This window comes from Somniosus microcephalus, chromosome 8 (genome assembly GCF_052327205.1).
Source record: "Somniosus microcephalus isolate GS21.2 chromosome 8, FLI_Smic_1.0, whole genome shotgun sequence".
NCBI lineage: Eukaryota > Metazoa > Chordata > Chondrichthyes > Squaliformes > Somniosidae > Somniosus > Somniosus microcephalus.
Window position 1 is genome coordinate 80,676,368 of NC_140994.1, and position 19,611 is coordinate 80,695,978.

The 19,611-nt window shown below is 43.2% G+C and overlaps 1 protein-coding gene across 19 annotated transcripts in view; it reads right to left on the minus strand.

Moving 5' to 3' along the window:
- The window catches only part of ank3b (ankyrin 3b), an 878,328-nt gene that overhangs the window by 62,700 nt on the left and 796,017 nt on the right, over nt 1-19,611 (minus strand). For all 19 annotated transcript variants that reach the window (XM_085994929.1, XM_085994938.1, XM_085994933.1 and 16 more), the window contains 6 exons: nt 17,959-18,183; nt 15,201-15,355; nt 8,323-8,534; nt 2,904-3,108; nt 1,840-1,936; nt 21-249 (listed from right to left, as the gene is read on the minus strand). In XM_085994929.1, the coding sequence (XP_085851055.1) occupies nt 21-249; nt 1,840-1,936; nt 2,904-3,108; nt 8,323-8,534; nt 15,201-15,355; nt 17,959-18,183 (1,123 nt within the window). The remainder of the gene's footprint in view (nt 1-20; nt 250-1,839; nt 1,937-2,903; nt 3,109-8,322; nt 8,535-15,200; nt 15,356-17,958; nt 18,184-19,611) is intronic.

Consider the following 19,611-nt stretch of genomic DNA (forward strand, 5'->3'; position numbering starts at 1 on the left):
AGTGAAAGTTGAGACTGTACCTCAATGTCTTTGCTTCGTGCCACTTCGGTGAAGTTTTCCTGCTGCTCTAATGTCTTGTCAACTTTATCGTCCGTCATGCAGAAGCAACGCAGACGGGCTTCCACAGGGTCATGCATTTTGGCAAATACAACAAATTTGGCCATGTACGGGACACAGATTAATTCCCTGTAGAGCTGGGTGGCTAAGCTAACAGTTTCTGGCACCTGATGGCAGTCGACAAGCCAAAATCTGTGCATGAAATTACACAAACATGAAGTTCATTGAGACCTTTTGAGCTTGGCACACATTCATTGCAACACACCAGACCATTTAAAATGGGAGACTGCAAATTACTTTGAAACTGGGTCACATGAATATTTTATCAGCCATCGTTTCTCATTTCATTTCTTTCAGCTCTGGCAGTTGATAATTATCAGCTCAGAATCAAAGAAACAGCCTTTCTGGTAAAGGCACGGCCTGGGAGTATCCAATATACTTGGGGCTATTTCCACAGTACTCCAGGGATTTTTGATTCTATTCATGTATGAAAACTGTCACTTCAGGCTATAGGTTCCACTGTGTTCATTGTTATATTAAATAAAAGTAGACATACGAATACAGGGGTGTAGTAGAAATTGATAATGTTCTTTTTGTCGGTTTGGACCCGCGACTCAGAGTGCTGTTCTCATCCAAAAATGGTTCACAGTGACTAACTAAAAGAAAGTAATGCAGAACTATGTGGGAGGAGAGACAGAAAAGCAAAAAGAGGCAACTGACATCCAGAGCACTCCTGGCGTTAGTCAGCTGAAAGGAGTCTTCTGGTGCGCAGCATGGGTGCTGTGTGCACTGCCGGATGACTCCTAATACTGGGCGGGGGGGGGGGGGGGGGGGCGGCCCAGGAGGTCCACGACTGATGGACCACATGGCCCAAAGCAGTGGATCTATTGCAATAGAGTCAGATGGGCGCATTCTTGGAGGACATAAGGCTAAGGCTCAGCAAGATGGCCCACAAACACCTACAGGGGCAGTCGAGGACCCGCTCCAGTGGCACTGCTGCTGGTTGTGACAGGCACCACTGCAGCCAACATTTATGCTGCAGGATCCTTGCAGGCACCCAGAGGAGAGGTGAATTGGTTTTCCAGGACTGAGTCCCCCTCTCTCTCACCTGAGCACTAAAAATGGGTTCATGTCATTTCTGGCTGTTTATTTCACCCTTTAATTGAAAACATGGGTTTGCAGCTCTTAAAATCTCTGCATCTAAAAGGGGTACAGTCTAATCCTGGTAACTCAGACACTAATCAGCATTAGCCAGTAATTTAAATTAAGCAACATAAATAAAATAGCAAAGTGGGGGGAATTCAGTGATAAAAAGGAAATTGAATTATGAGCTCATTTGAATTAAGCAACTTTAAATTGCGAGTATTAGCATCAGAATATAAATAATACTGTAACAGTGCTGATATAACAGGTCACTTACAGAATGGTACCCAATGAACCATGATAGTAGTTCTTTTTAAAATTTGAAATGCTAAAACACAATCCAAACACGACATGTGTTCACATATAAATGATAATGGTTGGAATACAAACAGGACTTCCTGCAAACTGTCCTCTTGTTGGAGTATCACATTTATTTTCTCAGATCTTTGCATTGCAGGTAGGAGAAAACTAATTGGCTTGAAGTGGTTTAGCCATTTTCATCATTTAATATCCAGACAGTTATTCTGGACAAATTGGTAGAAAGTATTTTAAAGGTAGTTCCATGGTGCCCTACAGCTAACAGAGTTGGGGTGCTTTGTGGGGGGGGGGGGGGCAGGAAATGCTTTGGAAAAACTGTACCTGGCTGAAACATTTGTTGTGAAAGAAACACCGTCGTTCACAAAGGTTAATGGTGTCGTTCCAGTTATGTCTTCCCACTGAGCAGGTGATGTGCCTCCTATCAAGTAAAGAGAGAAAATGGCAGAACCATCAGTCAAACGCATTGAGGACTTCTGGCTACATCACAGTACAATGATGATAATATTCTGCAATAGACCTATAACACCAATATATATTACACCTGGAATGTCAGACACCTGTGAATTAAATCTACAGATCCAAACATGGATCCTATGGAAAGTCTAGGCTGTCTATTGCTACTTTCTTCATGACTGCCTGTACAGGAAGAAGTTACTGAATACATTCCTGTGCATAATAGGAATACTGGTACAATAGTCTAAAGGCTTAATGCGCCAGAATGGATTGTGAAAATATCAGTATTTAATCAAGTCAGGAGGGTGATGGAATACACTCCACTCGCCTGGATGGCTGAAGCTGCAACAACACTCAAGAATCTCAACACCATCCAGGACCAGGACTTGATCAGCAGTCCATCCAGCACCTTAAAATTTCACTCCCTCCACCACCGGCGCATCGTGGCTGCAGTGTGCACTATCTACAGGAGCTACTGCAGCAACTCACCAAGGCTTCTTTGACAACACCTCCCAAACCCGTGACCTCCACCACCAAAAGGACAAAAGCAGCAGGTGCATGGGAACACCATCACCTCCCAGCTCCCTTCCAAGTCACACAACATCCGAATATGGAAATATATCGCAGTTTCTTCAATGTCGCTGTGTCAAAATCCTGGAACTCCCTCCCTAACAGCACTGTGGGAGCACCTTCACCACACTGACTGCAGCAGTTCAAGGCTGCGGCTCACCACCACCTTCTCAAGGACAACTAGGGATGGGCAATAAATACCGGCCTTGCAAGCGACGCCCACATCCCGAGAATGAATAAGAAAATTATATATATTTGATTTGAACAGCACAATAAAAATGTTCAACAAACCATTTCATGCTTAGAAAACCAGTGCACTTCAAAAGGTCTTGTCGAGGGAAACAGGGTTAGGGCAAACCAACCTGTTATACTACACAGCAGCCTGAGGCTTGGAGCATCTCCTCTGTATCCGTTTGATACATCTCCTCCTGATGCAGGTGGCACTGGAATCGTCATAGTAATAGGTTTGTGAAATTTCCTTCTTCTGGGCTCCACAGTTACAATAGGACTAAATGTGGCTCGGTTCCCAAGGATCTTTCTGACAAGTTCGTCTGGGACCGGCTGGGCCTGTGGAACAAGTACAAGCCAATGTTGAAGATGGATAACAAGTGTCGCCTTTGTCATTACAGGTCAGTTGATAACAAACGAGGGAAGATTTCAGAGCTTAATGTTCAGTTATTTTCAACTAACTGTCTGCACCTGTCAATCTTACCGGCACCTCCCGATCAAAGGGGACAGTTAGGGAATTTTCTGTACTTGACAATGGACTCAAAGTTACATTTAAACCAAACATACAGTGGGAATACATTGCTCTGGAACCATGGGCACATGACTCCACCACAAGGTCCTGATTTACACAGTAACAGTTTCAGGCAGATGAAGGCCTTTGGCCCATCTAGCCCACCTGTCCACAGTATTCCCTTGATGCATTTCTAATAACCTTGAATCCCATTGTTGACAAGAACCTATCTAGTTCCTTCTTGAAACTCACTAAGGTTTCTTGTTCCACCACCCGTGCCAGTAATCTGTTCCACATACTTACCACCCTTCTAGTAAAAAAAAAGTTCCTCCTGCATTTCCTATTTTCTGTTGTTGTCCTCAATTTGTAAATATGACCCTTTGTGCTTAAACTCTATACATGGCAGAAAAGCTTACTTGGATGCAATTTGTCTAAACCTTTCACAATTTTAAACACTTCCATCATAGCCCCTCTGGAGTCTTCTGTTTGAGAGAGAGGAAAGACCCAGGATAGCCAATCTACATGAGCAATATACCAGTATGGAGAGGTCATTAAGGCCACGTTACTGTAATGTCACCTCAAGATATTTGGGAAGCACTTGGAATGCAGTGGTAGATGTTCACGTCCAAGGATTGGATTCAAAAAGGTGTGGCTTCTTCTCAAGTACAAGTTGCAATAGTTTTTGAAAACAGGGCATACTCCTCAGCTCAGCTGGTATTTGTTTTATTCTGATGTACCTGTACAGCCAACACCTGAAGCAATGTGCCTCAGCCCTCAACAGTCCTCCATGGCCTCTGGAATTCCCTGCCTAAACCTCGCCGCCTCTCTACCGCTCTTTCCTTCTTTAAGACACTCCTTAAAACCTACCTCTTTGGCCAAGCTTTTAGTCATCTGTTCTAATATATCCTTGTGTGGCTCGGTGTCAAATTTTGTTTGGTAACGCTCCTGTGAAGCGCCTTGAGATGTTTTACTACATTAAAAGGTGCAAGTTGTTGTTGTACACCTACATACATTGGGGTGTATTTATGTAGTGGCACCAGTTTGAGATTGGAGCCAGGACTGTGTGTTCAGCACTAGAATCTACATAACCACTGTGTAAAGATGACCCACTGAAAACAACCTGTAAGGGTTAATACATGGATCCTGTGCTCCCAATAGGGGCCACACTCAAAGGGAGTGCTCATCGTCGACAGGGCTACAACACTAGCGCGGATTCGCTGACCTGTGCTCCCTTCAGGGGATCTCCCCGCTGGGAGCATGGGATCAGTGAATTTACCCTGTGGTGCAAGCAAAGACGCAGCCAGGAAAGATGCAATGTAAAGTACACTGCAGATGAATAAATGAATGTGAAAACTAGGAAGCAGCCTCGGATCACAGTACGAAGCGTGGGCTTTGCTCTTTACGGCCTGTTAGCCTCCAGTTATGCAAGACTCTAGTGAAGTAGAACAGCCCTCAGTCCAAAAGCTTTGATCCAAAGGAAACTTGGCGAATATGTCAGTAACAGCTGTGCATATCTGGAATTGGGCAGGAGCAAGCCACGTTAGTCAGAATGATGAACTCGGAATCGGAGGGTGCCAATGGGTTTGCAGGCACTTTCAGCGAATTGCATCACCTTTCTGCAGTTACATGGAATGGGCAGGGTACAGTGTTGAAGGTTCACACTGATTTGCACTGGGGAAATTCAGATAAAATCTGGACACGATGAAGTATTTTGGGAAGTTACTTCAGAGATCGTGGATACAGTAAAATGGGCTATGAAAAGAAAAAAAGGGTGGCGTGCTAGTCAGCTCAAAATGGAGAACAGTCCTCATGCCCATCAGGCAGACAGACAGGCAGGCTCTTGTGAGATTAAGACCTTTGCTGCTTCACAATTGTCTGTAGATTTGATTCGTAGATCATGTTTATATTACAGAAATGTTTCTGAGTCAAGCAGTTCTTGAGACGTGCAGGCCGGCAATGCTGTAATCTTCCCTATTTACATTGTGGGTGGACTCCAAGACAATGGCAAGAAGTACTGCTTACTTAAAGTCACAAATCGCACCAGTCACTGGCCCGTTAACTTCTGGTCGCTGAAGGAGCTTGTCTCCAGGCCTGTGATAGGGAAGCGGCCAGAAATATCGGTAGCCATTTATGTCGCTGGTCCAGCGGTCTGACTCCAGAGATACCATGGAAAAAACACTTCTTGGTGTCTCCAGCACTGGTTGACCCGTCACCAGGAATAGCGCCACATAAAGAACTTGCATTTATATAGCGCCTTTCACAACCTCAGGACGTCCCAAAGCACTTTAGAATCAATGAAGCACTTTTGAAGTGTAGTAACTGTTGTAATGTAGAAAACGTGGCTGCCAATTCGTGCACAGCAAGCTCTCACAAGCAGCACTGTGATAATGGGAGAAAAAAGGGAAATGCACCATCTTGGTTTAACGCCTCATCCGAAAGATGGCACCTCCGACAGTGCACGAGTGTCAGCCTGGATTATGTGCACAAGCCCCTGGAACAGGGTTTGAAACCACAACCTTCTGACTCAGGAGGCGAGAGTACTACTTACTGAGCCACGGCTGACACCACAATGAAATACTTTTGAAGTGTAGTCACTGCTGCAGTGTAGGAAATGCGGCAGCCAACTTGCGCAAAACAAGGTCCCACAAACAGCAATGTGATAACGGGAGAAAAAAGGGAAATGCACCATAGTACGTCACTTAATGGCAAATGTGGTGCTAAGATCTAGTGAGGAGCAATCGTGTGGCAGCAGGAGCTGGGCTGAGGTGGTAGACATATGCTATATCTGCTCCGTACCAACACCTGGGGCCCACATAACCATCCAGAATTCACTCCCTCTTCATACTATTGTGCGTTTCAGTGTTCTAGTTTTCAATTACTGACTGCTGCAAGTCAAGTTCTTGAGCTGACAATACAGGGCGAGCATGATTCTGTGTAGCCATGGTAAAAAGTGGACACTCTATAGATTCCTCCCGATCTTGGAGCACCACCACACCTTAACACATACTGTGCAAGACATTCGATGCATGCGTAATGGCGCTCCAAGCTTCAGAACCCAGAAGGCATTGGCCTTTAGGGTCTCGCCGGCACTTCAAAAATGTCACCGCTCCCCGGAGTCAGAGCTGACACAAGAAGTAAAGCAACACAGAGCTGCATGTGATTGTACTCCTGACAAACATATGATCGCATGTTAGCGTTGCTCCAATTTAGTTTATGTATTTTTGAATGGCTTGTTTTAAAATAGCAATCAACCAGAAACTGGCTAAAATGTCAAAATCTGCAGCTGGATTGTATGGAGTATCCCATGGGAATAGATTCTTTTCTGTAAAGTCACTACAGCATTGTCAGAAAATGCAGTCCCTTTGCCAGTACTGATCAGCACACAACCACCCACTGGAGATTATCAAATGGAAGGGGTAATTCTACAATCCCATGCTCCCAGAGGAGAGTCGCACTCACAGGAAGCGTGGGCTGGAGAATCGAGGCCCGAACTCTTTCCTGTGTTCCCGTTTGGCACAGCTTTACTGCTGGCAGAATGGAACCAGGGAATTAGCCCAGTACTTACATTAAATTCTTCAGCAATATACTATTTGCATATAATCTACAAGCATGGAACATTTAAAACAATCACATCTTTATATTTTGACAGACAATATTTCAACGTGCAGAGCAATAAATAGTAACAAATATAAGGAAAACCTTTACATTGAATACTACAAAACTATAAGGGTTTATGACACAGGAGGCCGTTTGACTCAGAGTCCATGCCAGCTCTTTGCTGGAGCAATCAAATATTGATCCCACTGCCCCATACTCTCGCCAAAGCCCTGCATCTTCTTTGCTTCAAATATTCATACAATTGTCCTTTAAAAGATGCAGTGGTCTCTGCCTGAACCACTGCCTGTGGCAAAGTGTCCCATTCACCAACAATTCCCCAGTGTAAAGAAATGTCTTCTAACTGTTCTCCTTACTCTTAGTGATAACTTCCCCTGGTCAATGATAACCTCCCTCCCCACTAACCCGAGGATATAGCCTTTCCATATTCGCGCTATCAAAACACTTCATCATTTTAAAAAGCTCTATAAAATCTCCTCTTTGCCTTCTCTGCTCCAGTGGAGATAGTCCCAATATCTCTAGTCTCTTCTCATAACCATTGTTTCCCATCCCTTGCATCATCCCAGTGAATCTATGCTGTATGCACTCTATGGCTTTACTGTCCTCATTGTACCTAAATAACTAAAGACTCTTTCCTAAGAGATAGAGGTATATATTAGATATATATATATATATATATACCTGGACTACTGTGAGCAATTCTGGGCACCACACCTTGGGATGGATATATTGGCCTTGGAAGGAGTGCAATGTAGATTTACCAGAAGAATACCTGGACTCCAAGGGTTAAATTACGAGGAGCGATTACACAAACTAGGGTTGAACTCCTTGGAGTTTAGAAGGTTATGGGGCAATTTGATCGAAGTTTTCAAGATATTAAGGGGAACCGATAGGGTAGATAGAGACACAATATTTTCTCTGGTTGTGGAGTCTCAGACCAAGGGGCATAGTCCAAAAATTAGAGCCATGCCTTTCAGGAGTGAAAGTTAGGAAACACTTCTACACGCAAAGGGTGGTAGAAGTTTGGAACTCTCTTCCACAAATTGCAATTGATGCTGGGTTGACTGTTAATTTTAAATGAGATTGATGGGGCAAAGGCAGGTATGTGGACCAGCCATAAGCTTGTTGAATGGTGAAACAGGCTCGAGGGGCTCAATGGCCTCCTCCTGTTCCTATGAATGTATTTCCATCAGTAGCCACGACACACCTACATTCGCTGCGTGTAACACAATGATATTGTGTGTATAGCATTTACCTCAGTTGCCTTTCTAAGGCCAAATTATTTTTCTGCAACAAAACTTCATGTTGATCAATAGAATTGAACAGAAGCGACATTCAGAGGTTGCCGTGTAGCTTCCCCACCGCCCCCCCCAACCCATCCCACATCTGGCACGGCAAATCAACCGGCAAATACAATGGCCAATTACCTGGAGACCCACTCGGATTCTCTTGGTCAAGGCTCCCTCTGGGAAGGATGCCTGCACACATGGAATGGTTGTGCTGCTCAACATTCCTCCTTCGGGTCCCATCTGATTACTTTCTTGCTTGATCCGAGACACGACGGCAAAATACTGCGGAAAATCCTTGGTGACAACTCGGCAGATGCGTTTCTTCTCCAGTTCTTCAAGGCTATCAAGTTCTAAGTGAGAATGAATTAATACGGTGCTTTGAGAGCTCTTTTCAGCTTTAAAGTCTGACTTGCACGCAAATAAATTTAAACTTCCATTATCACCTGGCTCAAAGTATCTTGTTTAAATACAATTCTTTGTATTAAGGCAGGAATCAGAGAACTGGTGAAAATTACAACACACAAGGACACTAGTTAGAATTACACAGCACAGAAGGAGGCCATTTGACCCATCGTGCCTGCGCCGGCTCTTTGAAAGAGCTCTCCAATTAGACCCACTCCCCTGCTCTTTTCCCATAGTCCTCCAAATTTTTCCTTTTCAATTCCCTTTTGAAAGTTATGACTGAATCTGCTTTCACCACCCTTTCAGGCAATGCAGTCCAGATCATAACAAATCGCTGCATAAAAATAATTCTCCACCCCCCCCCCCGCAAAGTTCTTTTGCCAATTATCTTAAATCTGTCCCCTCTGGTTACCGACCCTCCCGTCAGTGGAAACAATTTCTCCTTATCTATTCTATCAAAACCCTTCATAATTTTGATCACCTCTATTAAATCTCATCTCAACCTTCTCTACAGAAGGAGAATAAATCACAGTTTCTCCAGTCTCTCCATGTAACTGAAGTCCCTCATCCCTGGTACCATTACAATAAATCTCCTCTGCTCCCTCGCCAAGACCTTGACATCCTTTATAAAGTGTGGTGCCCAGATTTGGGCACAGTACTCCAAGTGAGGCCTAACTAACCAGTGAACACATTTGCCACGGCCAGTTGTCTTTCTGGAGTTAAGTACTCTAATCTCACTGCCTCACATCATTTCCATTTCCTTCCTTATGGAATCATTATAACTTCCTTACAAATTACTTCCTAAATGGTTACATTTATTTTGGTTATGCTCAATAAGGAAACAGTAAAAAGAATGCATGATGTCGTCGGATGGCTCATTTGGTAGCACCGTCACCTCCTAGTCAGAAGGTTATGGGTTTAAGCTTCAGTCCAGGATTGGAGTACACAATCTAAGTTAGAAAACAACACCAACGGCACTTCAAAAAAGTAATTAATCTGTTGTGAAATGCTTTGCTAGGCTCCCTATAGGACGTGAAAAGTACTATATTAATGCAAGTTCCTTCTTTCATAGAAGAATAAAGGAAGTGATGTGGCAAATGAAAAGGAGATAAAAGAAAAATAACTCAACACACTACATAAAATAACTTAATCCAACAGGTAGGAGCCATTGTGATGTCTGTCACTTTAAGAGATTAAAGTCTGGAATCTCCGACCCTCCATCTCCATATCCTCTTAAGGTTCTGATTTTGGAAGGCATCCAAATCAAAGTTCATAATGGGACCACCCAGAAAACAGTTCTTTTTTTTTTAATCAAGAGGAGAATAAAAAATTATTCCTCCAAGCTGTAATATGCGAAAACACACAATTTTTTTTATTTTAAAGAAAATTAATCGGTTCAGAGTATATAAAGAATGTGTATGTGAAGGGAGCTGACTACAAACTACATTAAGAGGGAGGAAGGAAGTATATTTCGGATAAACCTTCATCTGAATGAGAGAGAGAAAAGACTTGCATTTATATAGCACCTTTCATGACCTCAGGACATCCCAAAGTGCTTTACAGCCAATCAGTATTTTTGAAGCGTAGACATTGCTGTAATGTAGGCAAGACTTCTAACTTTAAAGCTGAGTAACTACCTATCTTCTTCATTCACTGCTCGCCACATACACAGAGGGCATTGGCTGGGTGGCAAAGGATTAAAACATGGCAATCTAATAACAGGATTTAGAAGATATCGTAAACCATGAGCATTTTGTCCGTCAGTTATCTGAATCTCGTACTGTAAGTTACTGCCTCTAACCCACTGCCAACCGGGAAATGCTCTTCCACAGAATCTGTTTTAGCTTTTTCTTCTCTGGGAATGCCTTTGGGTGAAGGCGTGGGGCCCGGTTTTTGGGGGGGGGGGGGGGGGGGGGGGGGGGGGGAAAGTCTTTTTAACCAATCCCGCTCACTGGGAAACTGGTGCAAGCAAGTCAAATCGAGCGTGGTGCAAATCAGACGGCCAGTCTGATCACGCCAGTTCCCCACTGGGTGAGCAAGGTTAAAATTCTCCCCCGTAAAATGTCATGGCACCTCACAGAGTAAGGGAATTTTCCCATTATAAAAGAACTCTAGACTGTTCACCATTCCACATTTAATGGCCTACAATATTGTCCAATTAGATGCCGACATCTCATTTAGATTTAAGTTTGCATCTTTAGCCCAAATTGGAAATTCCTAATCATAGTGATTTAGGAGCCTTATCTACTATAGGAGGTTCCAGTCCTATTTTCCTGGGAGTCAAGGTGGAATTGAACACAGCTTTACCAAACATGGTCTTTATCAGGACAACACTTTCAAGGAGCCAGATATAGCCAATAGTGCTCATTAAGGGTATGTGAATGACTCGCTCTGGCTGCTATTAAGATGTCTTGTGTGACCACTTCACAAGATAGCTACATGAGGAAGGCCACCTTAGCTCAATGTCTCACAAATCTCATGCCTTGTCTCTCTTAGTAAACAGGGGAAAAAATCATCCATCCCTGGGGATTTATTTGTTTTCAACCCTTTTAGCCTGTTTAGGACTTCCATCTCATTTATGTTGAAATTATGAATTCCATTGGTGTTGTTGGCTCTTTAGAAAGAGCATGTTAATCGTGCCTTCCTCAGTAAGTACTTAGTAGAAGTAATTATTTGGTACATTAACAATCTTATACAGGAAACTTTCGATTAACCGGCCCCTAAATAACTGGAACGCTCTATCCACCGGCAAAATTCAGGAGTCGGTTCAGGTAACTTTTTTTTTTTTACTTTTAGTTACTTTTTTTACTCCATTTGTTGCTGTGCAAGGGTGTAGCTGAAGCTGTTGCTAAGCTACAGAGACGCTTGCAACTTGTGCCGATTGTTTTGAAGCTAGCAACAGGGTTTGTTGCTTTATACGGAGCTCTGAGCTCCGTATCTTTTACTATAGCATTCGGTTATCCGGAATTGTTGATGAACCGGCAACACGTCCATGCCGGATACCAGAAAGTTTCCTGTACTCATCATCAGTTTTGGCTCCATGAGCATCTCATGAGTTCTCACCTATTCTCTGACTGTCCTCTTACTGAGAGAAAATACATTTTCGACAGCACCTTTCATGTCCTCAGGACGTCCCAAAGCACTTTACAGCCAATTAATAACTATTTTTTGAAGCGCAGTGTTATTTTCTAGACAACACAGCAGCTAATTTATACACAGCAAGTTCTCATAAACAAGTGAAAGAAATGACCAGATAATGGCCTAGAAATTCAGTTGGGCCCCGTTTGGGGCGCCAAGCTCGCCTGGGCGCCGGAATTACCGCTGCGAGCGGAGCCACTTGCGCCATCCCGATATTCAGTTTCAGCGCCCCAAACGGAAGCGGGCCGCTACTCGAGGCTCCCCGCGTCCCGCTTGGGGCGCTGAAACTGATTATCGCAGCGCAACGTGCCGCAGCGCCACACGCTGTGGCACGGCACGCTGCGGTACTGCAGGCCTTCCTCCCACTGTTAAGGGGGAGGTGCCTGCAACAGCACGAGCCCCGCTCGCGAGTGCCGGCAAATGAGCCCGGCACCAAGGAGAAGTGCCGGGCTCTCGGGAAACAGACGGTAATGCCGCGGGGGGGGGGGGGGGGGGTGGTGGTTCGGAGGCCAGGGACGGAGGTGCTGGCAGGCAGCCGCCCCGCACCTCCACCTTAATTTGCGCCACTACCGCCACAGGTAGGCCGTGAACCGGTCGCGATTTGCGGCCGGCGTTAAAGAGGCGGGCGCGACCAAATATGGTGATCGGGGCGGGAGCGGGGCGCTGCGCACACCGATGACGTCATCGGTGGCAGTGCAGCGCTACAGGCTAACGCCGCCATTAGCGCCCCGCTAAATATCACGGGAGGTGTGGCCAGTGGCGCTAAAGCCACTGAGTGCCCTCTTTGGGCACTAACTGGTGGCGCAGCCCACTGAATTTCTAGGCCATTGTGTTTTAGTGGCGTTGGTTGAGGGATGGGTGAATGCTGGCCAAAACACTGGGAGATCTCCCTGCTCTTCATTGCAAAAGTGTCAAGAAATCTTTTTATGTCCTCCTGAAAAGGCAGATAGGGCCTCAGTTTAACATGTCACCCAAAAGATGTCAGCTTTAATAATGTACTGAGGCGTCAGCTGAGATCATGTGGTCAAGTCCTAGAGTGAAGCCGCAACCTTCTGACACAGAGGCGAGAGTGCTACACTGCTCCAAGCTGACACAGTGGATCGTGAAGCAATCAAGTGTTACCTTTACCAATCCAGATTCCAAACCATTTTGTTACTCCCCATTTATATTTAGCTGACTGAAATTAAAATAACCCTACTGTTCTCACATACACTTTCTTTTCTCTTCGTACAACAAACTGTCTGCCTTCTTTTCTGATCTGGCAGTCTGCTGAATATTCCTAGAGTTAGCGTTATAATTTTTACAGTAATGATGTCTAAGTGCAACAACTCATTTTATAGCGGTATGTCCCTGATCGACGGGTCTGTCTCACTTGCTTTCTTGTCTATTCTTTCCTGGAGCGTTTTAACGCTGTTGTAATTACCAGCCTCTGGTGTCAGCTCTATTTCTGATATTCCGATTGCCACAACAGTCTCCAGTTTAGGTCTATTCCTAATGCTACTGCTCTAGTATTTACATTTTATCCGTTTTTTGGCATCCAGCCATATATCGATCACTGGTATCTTGTTCCCGTCGGTCTCTCGGGAGTTGCTGTGTTCATACCTGCCTGTTGGATATCTTTCCATCCTTCAATCAGTCTCATTTGGGATCAGATTGCTTCCTTCCTGACCTAACTAGGGTAATTGATTCTAGATAGTTGCCTGACTCTTCCTCCCAATTCTCATTGTTCCTGCTTTGTTCAGGTGCAGCCCGTCTCTCCTTACTGTCGTGAAAATATCCCCAATTACCTATAATTGGGCCGTCATTGTCACCAGATTGCCAGCCACTTCTTCACATCTTCAGTTTTCTTGGTGAACTCCCCTCCTTTACCAGGCATCTGAAGCGTACCAGAAAATATTCCTTTGGGTCCTCTTTACTTGAGCTTTCAGGGAGGTTCTCACACAGATGGCTTTTTAAGACCCCACTTCATGAAAGCTGGCCAAGGTTGTGGCCACAACAGTGAATCATGAAAGGTGCAAATAGTCAACCACACTCGGGTTGAAAATCCCTCTGTGTGCTATTTGTTGTACCTGTGTGTGCTATTTTCACCTGTTTAAAATACCCAGGTTAACAATTTTTGTTAGAATGACACACACACAAATTTGATACACGTGTCAATCAGTGTGATAAAAAACTGCTCCCAGGTCAGTAGCTGCTGCTTATAAACAGAAATATCCGTGAATTAGGACCTGTAGGACACATACTGCTGTGGTGATGTCCCAGTGCTCGAGTTGTTAATTTACATAAGAGTGGATGTTTTTAGGGTGGAAACTGCACTCCTCCTCTGTCCTGTGAGGCAAAGATGGCTCAGTTATATAACCTGAACCAGATTAAATTCAGAAAGTAAAAGTATGAATTTCAAAGGGAGCTATAAACCTGATACTAAGGGATGCAAGGTAATTCATCTAACAAGTGTCAGCTTGGCTTAGTTGGTAACACTCTTGCCTTCGAGTCAGAAGGTTGTAGGTTCCATACAAACATAGGAATTTACAGCGGAGGCCATTTGGCCCATCATGCCTGTGCTGGTTCTGTGCTGGAGTAATCCAATACTAATCCCATTGCCCTGCTCGCTCGCCATAGCCCTGCATTTTCCTCTGGTTTATCAACTCTTCCCTTAAAAGATGCAATGGTCTCTGCTTCAACAACTCCTTGTAACAAAGCATTCCATGCTCTAACAACTCTCTGCAAAAAAGACATTTTGCCCTAGCCCCTCCCGCATAGTCATAGAATTTTATAGCACAGAAGGAGCCCATTGGGCCTGAGCCAGCTCTCTGCAAGAGCTATGTGATGTTCACCAAGAGATAAATGTCAGCCAGGACACTGGGAGAACACCCCTTCTCATCTTCAAATAGTGCCACAAGCTCTTTCACACCCGAGAGGGTGGACAGGGCCTTGGTTCAACATTGCATCTGAAAGATGGCACCTCCAACAGTGCAGCATTCTCTCGGTACATCACTGAAGCGTCAATTTTGATGATGTGCTCAAGTCTCTAGAGTGGGGGTTAACCCCACAACTTCCAAACTCAGAGGCAAGTATGTTCCCACTTAGCCAAAGGCTGGCACAGAGCCAAGAGTCATTTTCAGGGAAACAGGAAGAATAATCATAGAAGCCAGGAGGGATAACATTACAGGTTACAGTCAAGCAGATCTGTTGTAACTGCCAATGGTGCTCCTTCTCGGTCAGTGTACGTAGATACAGAAAAGGATACAGTGTAAACCTTCCTTTTATTCAGACTTTCCATTCAGTGGAATTTCTGTAATAGTTTTCTTTGTGAAGCTATACAAAATAGTAACGAATATAAGTACAAAGACCTTCAGGCATTTGCCCAACAGACGTGAGACCATAAAGATAAGATTGACCTCTAGTAGGCCTACGAAAAAGGATACCGTAGTTTTATCTGGTAATAACCAAAAGACTCGCCAAAAGTGGATGCTCACCTTCATCCATGCCATTTAATATCTCATTGAGCTCCTGTTCTTTACAGTCATACTGGTGTTCCTTCCAGACTTCCCCATTTTCACTTCGCAGTATGATAAGCTCCCTTTCTTTGTCTCGCATTGACCCAAAATGTGGTATCTCCACAATCACTGGGCTAGAAAGAAGAGACACTTCTTGTATTATCTTTATTTGGCGGACCAGAGCAACTTTTGGCAAATTTAGAAAACTCCATTTCCAAGATCTAATTGAACTTCCCTTCCAAAAGATGTTTGAAATTTTAACCACCCCCCAATTTTTTTTTGTAATTTTAACCCTTTGAGGATTGAGGTAGCATTCTTGCACCCCAACCAAAGCTCACTCATTTTACATTTGTTTGTTTGTTTTTCTCCGCTGCAGGAATTCTCAAAATGAAAGAAGGTTGTTTTTTCCTGTATATTTCATGATCTTATAAGTCGCTGAGAGAAAAGTTTCATATTTTACTTGAACTATGAAGATTTCACAACCAGCACTCAAAGGGTTAGAAACAGAACGTAAACTCATTTTTTTTTTTAAAACACTGTTATATTTATGAACCCATCATGAACAACATTAAGACGACAGTTTGCTTTTCGGTCGTCTATACAGGCTGTATTGTTCATTTAAATATAAAGTCTACTAAACCATTGCCAATGAAATAAGGAGAAAGTCACTGGAGGGTGAAACATTTCATTGACTCTGGAACTTACATGTTTTCACTGTTTTTACAAAAATTAGCAACCCAAAGAAAATCGAGCACGAGTGAAACTTTGCAGCAATTTTCCAATTTTTTTTTTTTTTTTTTTATATAAAAAGGAGGCTTCATTATATCGGAAGTTAATTTAGCACTGACATTTTTATACCTAAACTGCTGACATAAAATGCAAGATTTCCCCATTTACAATGCCCCACCCCAGACCTTCCTCCCCCTCTTCTGGCCAGAATATTGGGAATGAAGAAATGTCTCTGGTTCCTTACATTTCTAATATTCTACTTCATAATATTCAACATTGGACAGACACAGAAAATCATTTTTGCAAATGTGTTGAAAAGCGTGTGAGATTATTGAAAGATGCAACGGAAATTCAACACTCAATGGTGTCCCACCTTGGAAATACAGCCTTACATGGCACCAAATCTTACTCTGTCTTGTTAAAGAAACATTTCGGCAGATTGATCATTTCCTGTGTGCAGTGCAAGACATCCAGAATGAAAATATGGATATAGAGAATGTACCAAACCGTTGGGAATGTACCAAACCATTGGGAATGTACCAAATCATTGATGAAACATTTTAGACCTACACTTTACAAGGCAGAAATGCTTAGGACATCCGTAAGTTTGAGTAGCTTTAGACTAAACACCAATTTTATGAATGTTTTAAGCAGATGTTCTTGAGAGATCCTGACATTTTGAGTAGATCCACATTAAATAGCAATTTCATTGTTATTTTTAAGTATGTGTAAAGCAGGTAATCTGAAAAGACGTATGCAGGCCTGTTCCATTACTTTACAAATGTACCACATGCTTATTCAGTGTCTCCTGCTGAACTAATTACCGTGAGAGCCATTTTCGCTGACCCATTGTAATGAAATTTACAGACTAATGAACACTGGCGATCTCCTGCCTTCGGTGGACTTAATGTCTCATTATCTCTACCCATCTTTCCGACATAAAGTTGCCCTATTTGCACCAGCCCAGAGACAATTTTCGTTTTCATTTCCGCTGATACCTTCTCTATACCAATATTGAATGTGAAGAGCGGTAACGTTTTACTGAATGCATTTGATGCGGCTGAAAGAGATTTCAACAGGTGAAGTACAGAAGTAAAGCAGTTATGAAGGCAGAATGCTTGCAGTGAATTTGTAAACATGCCTGTAAGTGCCAAGCTTAAAACAACAAGAGCTTCGATAAATCAAGCCACTATGATTTTCTTTCAGTGACAGAACTGAAAGTTGTTTTTCAAAAAAGTAACAGAAAAAAACACCATGGGGAATGACTAAAATAAATACCAAAAAAGAATTTAAAAAAATTAAAATCTGCTGTGACAGTTTGTATCTTTTTAATAAACATCCTACCCAATAAAATTTGTTCCTCGAGGCCCCAGCTGCAGGATTCGGCTAACCAAGCTCTCGCCCTCGTTGAGAGGGGGAGGGTTGGTAGGAAGGTGAAGTTTACTGAAAAAACATCCATGCAGCAGTAAAGGGAAACAAAAAGTGGAAAAAAACAATGAAGAAACTGTCATTCCCAACAGTATCCAGAATTTGAATGGAGCAGTCGCAAAACTTATTCTAACAGAATGAGCAAAAAATTTACCAAGTTACTGCGGAGTATTTAGAGCCACATCATAGTGGATTGTTTGGAGAGGAATCTTAAAATTGGGCGTTTGCAGATGATCAAACAAAGATGTCCAATTTTACTTTCTGGTCGGTAGAATATTATGGTTTTCTATTTGGCCATCGTTAAACTTTTTACGAATATCCTGCTCTAAGGGACTGATTTTAAAGAAAAAAAGCTGATACACGTTATTTAAAACTTCCGTACGTTTACAAGGAAACTGCACACTGGCTTGTTAAAATCAGATTTTAATGCCCCCCCGCCACTAGCCCCCGCCCCCCCGGCTCAAGTTAAACTAATATCTCACATTCAAGAATTTGTGACCAATAGCGTTAATCCACAAAAAAAGGAAAAAAGGAAGATGAGCATCATGTGGTGGTCAGAAAGAGCAAAGCAGCGACTTACCCCAAGAACTGGGCACCTGATGGTCCAACTTCAACTAGCCGACTGGCCAAACCTTCCCCTTCTACCATAGGCGGCGGGCTCGCCAGCTTGTGCCTCTTCACCAAGCGGCAGGTGATGCGCGTGGGCGCGGTGCACTTGCGGGGCGGGATGACGATGCGCATTCCGTTGTGGCGGCTGCCTCGCATCGAGCCGCCACGAGCGTCCACCATGAAACTGACGAGGAAACTGGAGGGCGAGAACAAGAAACCCCAAAAGAAAATGAGCAAGTTACTCCAAATCATGGGAAACAGTGCCTCTTCGCAGGGGATAAGAAGAAATTCTAGAAGTTAGTGGGGAAAAGACCAGTTAGCACGCAAGGAATATTACAATCAGATTTTGCAGTAATACATTTGCAACCTCACTGTATACGTCTATTTTGCTAAGTACACTGATACAGCAATAATTTCCATTCATATGGATAAATAATTGAAAGGAAAAAATCTGTAGGGCTATGGGGAAAGAGCGGGGGAGTGGGACTAATTGGAGAGCTCTTTCAAAGGGCCGGCACAGGCACGATGGGCCGAATGGTTCTATGATAATAGCATCTCTAATGTAAAAAAAACCTCAAAGTACTTCATAGATCAGTGTATGGAAAAGTGGCGCTGAGCAAGAGAGGTTAGTAGGAGTGACCAAAAGCGAGGTCGGAATGGGTTGAGATTTTTTAAAAAAAAATTTTTTTTAAAAAAAAAAAAAAAAGGGGTAGAGAGGGGGAATTCAGGAGAGATTCATATACAGCTATAATTAGAATTGGTCTTATTTGCACCACAGTGGTGTCAGCAAACACAGCCTATTTTTAATCAGACAGTTCAAATGTTACAACTGCTTCCCGATGTACAGTGAACAAGTTTTACCATCAACAGCCTTTCCATCAGCATTTACTGGTCACAGGTTCCCCCATTAAGTGCTGTATGCTGTCCTAAAACAAAGGATTAGGGAAATTAAAGAAAGAGTCACAAGAATGTTGCAGAACAGGTAAATGGCTTAAGAACAGAGTGAAATATCAGCAACTATTCTCAAATATCCTCGTTGCTAAACAGCAAGATTGATATTAAAGCCGTTTGCCTGTTAAATTCAGATTACTTTGTGGCCATCTGGGATTAGGTTGAGCTAATCTTTGGGTTTTAACTGAATCATGCGGCCTGGGTACATACAAAGTTCAACTGAACAGCTGGAGAAATGTCTGCTGGTATGCAGTCAGTCTGAATGGAGTTGAGCAGATTGGATGCATAACCCCACTGTAAGGGTGCTCATAGGGGACATGTGCTTCCTAGTTTTTAAAATGGGGACATTCTTTTAAATCGAAGCATGAAAATAATTCAATTTACCCTGCACCCTGACAGAAATTACTGGAACTAAAACTAGGCCTTGGAAGGCACCATATTTTAACATGAATACAACTTTGATTAGCAATGTGAAAAGAACAGCCTTTAGTTAATTCTTTAATCTCTTGAGTTGTGCAACACTTTGACAATCCTCTCTCCCTTCTTAAAATGCCTTTTTACAATGCATAGAATTCTGTTCATTGTTTGCCCTTTTTATTTCATTTATTCTCTCTCTACCATTTATTTTAACAAGGCTGATGTCACATTAGCCATAGCACACCAACGTAAATGC